Below are 2,832 nucleotides of genomic sequence, written 5' to 3'. Positions count from 1 at the left end.
TCATGATTAATTTTTTTTGTCAAAATATTATTTGTCAAATAAATAATTAAGCAGGCACAGAAGGTCTACAAAAAAATATGACTTGTTCCAAGACGGCAACACCACTTCTATCAACTAAACTGAAAGTATTATTTTTTATTGTCATTTTTTATTTCTTCTCCAAAACGAATTATAAAGAGCATCTCCCCAGCTCTTAGCAAACACTAGAAATCAAAAGCCAAGCAACCCCTTTTAATCTCTAGTCTATAATCTATGGTATTTTGAACTAAATTCCTAATTCTCTCTCTCTGTGTGTGTTAATTTTTTTTGTTCTTCTAATTTGCAGGCTGGAGGCATTGGAAGTGCTAGGTATGAAGAGGTGAGAAAAAGAGTAGAAGTGTTTTGAAGACTGTTAGACTTCATCAAAGATAGCAAATTTAGGAGAAATCTGATGTTTTTTTCTTTAAATTTCTCAGGAGTTCACAACTGGTTCTAATGGGGTAAGGCTGTTTGCCTGTCGATGGCTACCAGAAAAACAAGATCCCAAAGCTCTCATCTTTCTCTGCCATGGTATCTTCTTTGTAATCAATATTACAACTTTCTTCTGTCATCTCTTCTTCTTCTGACAGATTGCTTTCATTTTATTGACAGGATATGGAATGGAGTGCAGCATCTCAATGAGAGGTGATGTCTGTTCGATTTTCTATTTAAAAGTTTAGTTTTTGTCGGTTGATTTGCTCACAAAGCTACAATTCTCTTCATGAGCGCTCAGTGACCGGCACTCGTTTGGCAAAAGCTGGTTTTGCTGTCTATGGAATGGATTACAGAGGACATGGCAAGTCCGCCGGCTTGCAGGGCTATATTCCAAGCTTTGATGAGCTTGTTAATGATTGCTCCAACTATTTTACTTCCGTTTCTGGTGAGAATTACAAGTTTTCTCTTATTTTTTGGTTTGAATCAATGAGCCAATTTTATGTTCTTGTTTGTTTTCAGAGATGATATTAAACAGGAATAAGAAGAGATTTCTACTTGGCGAATCCATGGGAGGAGCTGTTGCTCTTATGTTGCATAGGAAGAAGCCATTGTTTTGGCATGGAGCTGTTTTGGTTGCTCCTATGTGCAAGGTCCTTTGATTCTTCAATTTAAATTTGCTAAGCGTGCAAGAATTGAGCTACAAAAAAATGATGTAAATTTGAAGATGTTATTGCTGATTTTGAGCTTGTACAGATTGCAGAAGAGATAAAACCACATCCGCTGGTCGTCAAAGCCTTAACAAAACTAAGCAGCGTTATTCCAAAATGGAAAATAGTTCCCACGAAAGACATCACGGAGAGTGCTTTCAAGAATCCAGATTGGAGAGAAGAGGTAATCAATCAATCAATCTAAGACTTAATTTCATTACAATTTATACATCTTCATTTTTTTTCTTAATCTTCAATACTTTTTCAATTATTTTCTTTTGCTAGTTCCTGTAATTAACACAATTCAAATCTGCAGATTAGAAGTAACCCTTACTGCTACAAGGGGAAGCCTCGCCTGAAAACTGCCAAAGAGCTTCTCATGATCAGCATAGATATTGAGAAGAACCTTCATCAAGTACCGGCTTCTCCTCTTATTCCTCTCTATCAATAGAAAATATTATGTTTGGACGACGGCATAAATCACACTACGCCGTCAAACGCACAAAATGATGCAATCCACGTCATCATTCACATGTCCAGTTAACCAAAGATAATATTTTCTCCTTTATCAAGCAACAATAGACTCATTTCTTAGAAATAATTCGCTAATTTTTCAGTACGCTCATTTCTCCAGGTATCGTTGCCATTCCTCGTCATTCATGGCGGCGCTGATATTGTCACCGATCCGTCGGTCAGCCAAGCTTTGTACGACACCGCCGCAAGCGAGGATAAAACCTTCAAATTGTACCCGGGAATGTGGCATGCACTCACATCTGCAGAGTCTCAGCAAAATCTTCATCTTGTGTTCTCTGACATTGTCTTGTGGCTTGATGAGAGATCAATGAAGATAAGCTCGTCGTCGGAGATGGAGACGACGGCTTGCCATAATGAAAAAAAGATGAGACCTTCTAAATCTGCGAAAACCAGCACAACAACACAAATGGCTCCTAGTGGCATGGTGCGATCCACAACGTCGATCACACGTACTACTTACCATACATAATATTTTTTCCGAGTGAAAAGTATCTAAAATTTTGGATGGTGGTTTAGTATTTAGTTTAATTAATATAGTTAACTGGCTAGAAATTAGTGTTAGTGAATGAATTGTTGGTATCTTGGGATTGATTATCTCTTCTCTATTCCTCATCACTTATCATTAAAGGTCTAGGAAGACATTGATGCAAGAAACAATAATCATGTTTTGTAGAGAGGATGTTATAATATTTCCATCAAAATGCAAAATGATGATCATCTCAAGCAATTAGATGAGTTTCATATATTACTTGATGATGCATTGTGTTGTCCTATTCTTGACAAATGGCAGTGATGAAAGTCCTGTTGACATTTCTTCAGCCAAAAAATTAATGTATTCGGTTTAAATAACCAAACAAATAGATGATGATGATTTTGTCTTTTATCTCAACTTGAAGAGGAATTTAACTTGGTCTATTCATAGACAATGGTATTTATTTCATGGAAGTCAAATTTTTATACAATTAAATAAAAAAGTATTGTAAGATTTATGGTAATAGCCATTTGTTGTCATTAAAATTTGTTTTTTGGAATTTATTTAGAGAGTTTGGTTGCATGGGTTTGGATCATCAGGAGAGCAAATACTCAATTAAATAAAAATATTATTATTATTATTAATTTATTACTATATATATATATA

At 35.4% G+C, this 2,832-nt stretch overlaps 1 protein-coding gene across 1 annotated transcript; it reads left to right on the top strand.

Moving 5' to 3' along the window:
- The first annotated feature begins 219 nt into the window (after positions 1-219).
- On the top strand, positions 220-2,510 carry LOC110018679 (caffeoylshikimate esterase-like). Its single transcript, XM_020716071.1, has 9 exons — positions 220-255; positions 326-358; positions 456-549; positions 631-663; positions 752-898; positions 973-1,103; positions 1,207-1,344; positions 1,477-1,575; positions 1,795-2,510. The coding sequence occupies exons 1-9, from the start codon at positions 253-255 to the stop codon at positions 2,161-2,163; spliced, it is 1,047 nt and encodes a 348-aa protein (XP_020571730.1). The 5' UTR covers positions 220-252; the 3' UTR covers positions 2,164-2,510.
- Positions 2,511-2,832: the final 322 nt, after the last annotated feature.

The sequence above is a fragment of the Phalaenopsis equestris genome, unplaced genomic scaffold, assembly GCF_001263595.1.
Source record: "Phalaenopsis equestris unplaced genomic scaffold, ASM126359v1 Scaffold000030, whole genome shotgun sequence".
NCBI lineage: Eukaryota > Viridiplantae > Streptophyta > Magnoliopsida > Asparagales > Orchidaceae > Phalaenopsis > Phalaenopsis equestris.
This window is presented reverse-complemented; position numbering and strand designations above follow the sequence as displayed.

Excerpts from the sequence above, each read along its gene's own strand:
- LOC110018679 (XM_020716071.1), top strand. Across the intron at positions 899-972 it reads CTATTTTACTTCCGTTTCTG|AGATGATATTAAACAGGAAT; the intron begins GTGAGAATTACA and ends GTTTGTTTTCAG. Across the intron at positions 1,345-1,476 it reads ATCCAGATTGGAGAGAAGAG|ATTAGAAGTAACCCTTACTG; the intron begins GTAATCAATCAA and ends TCAAATCTGCAG.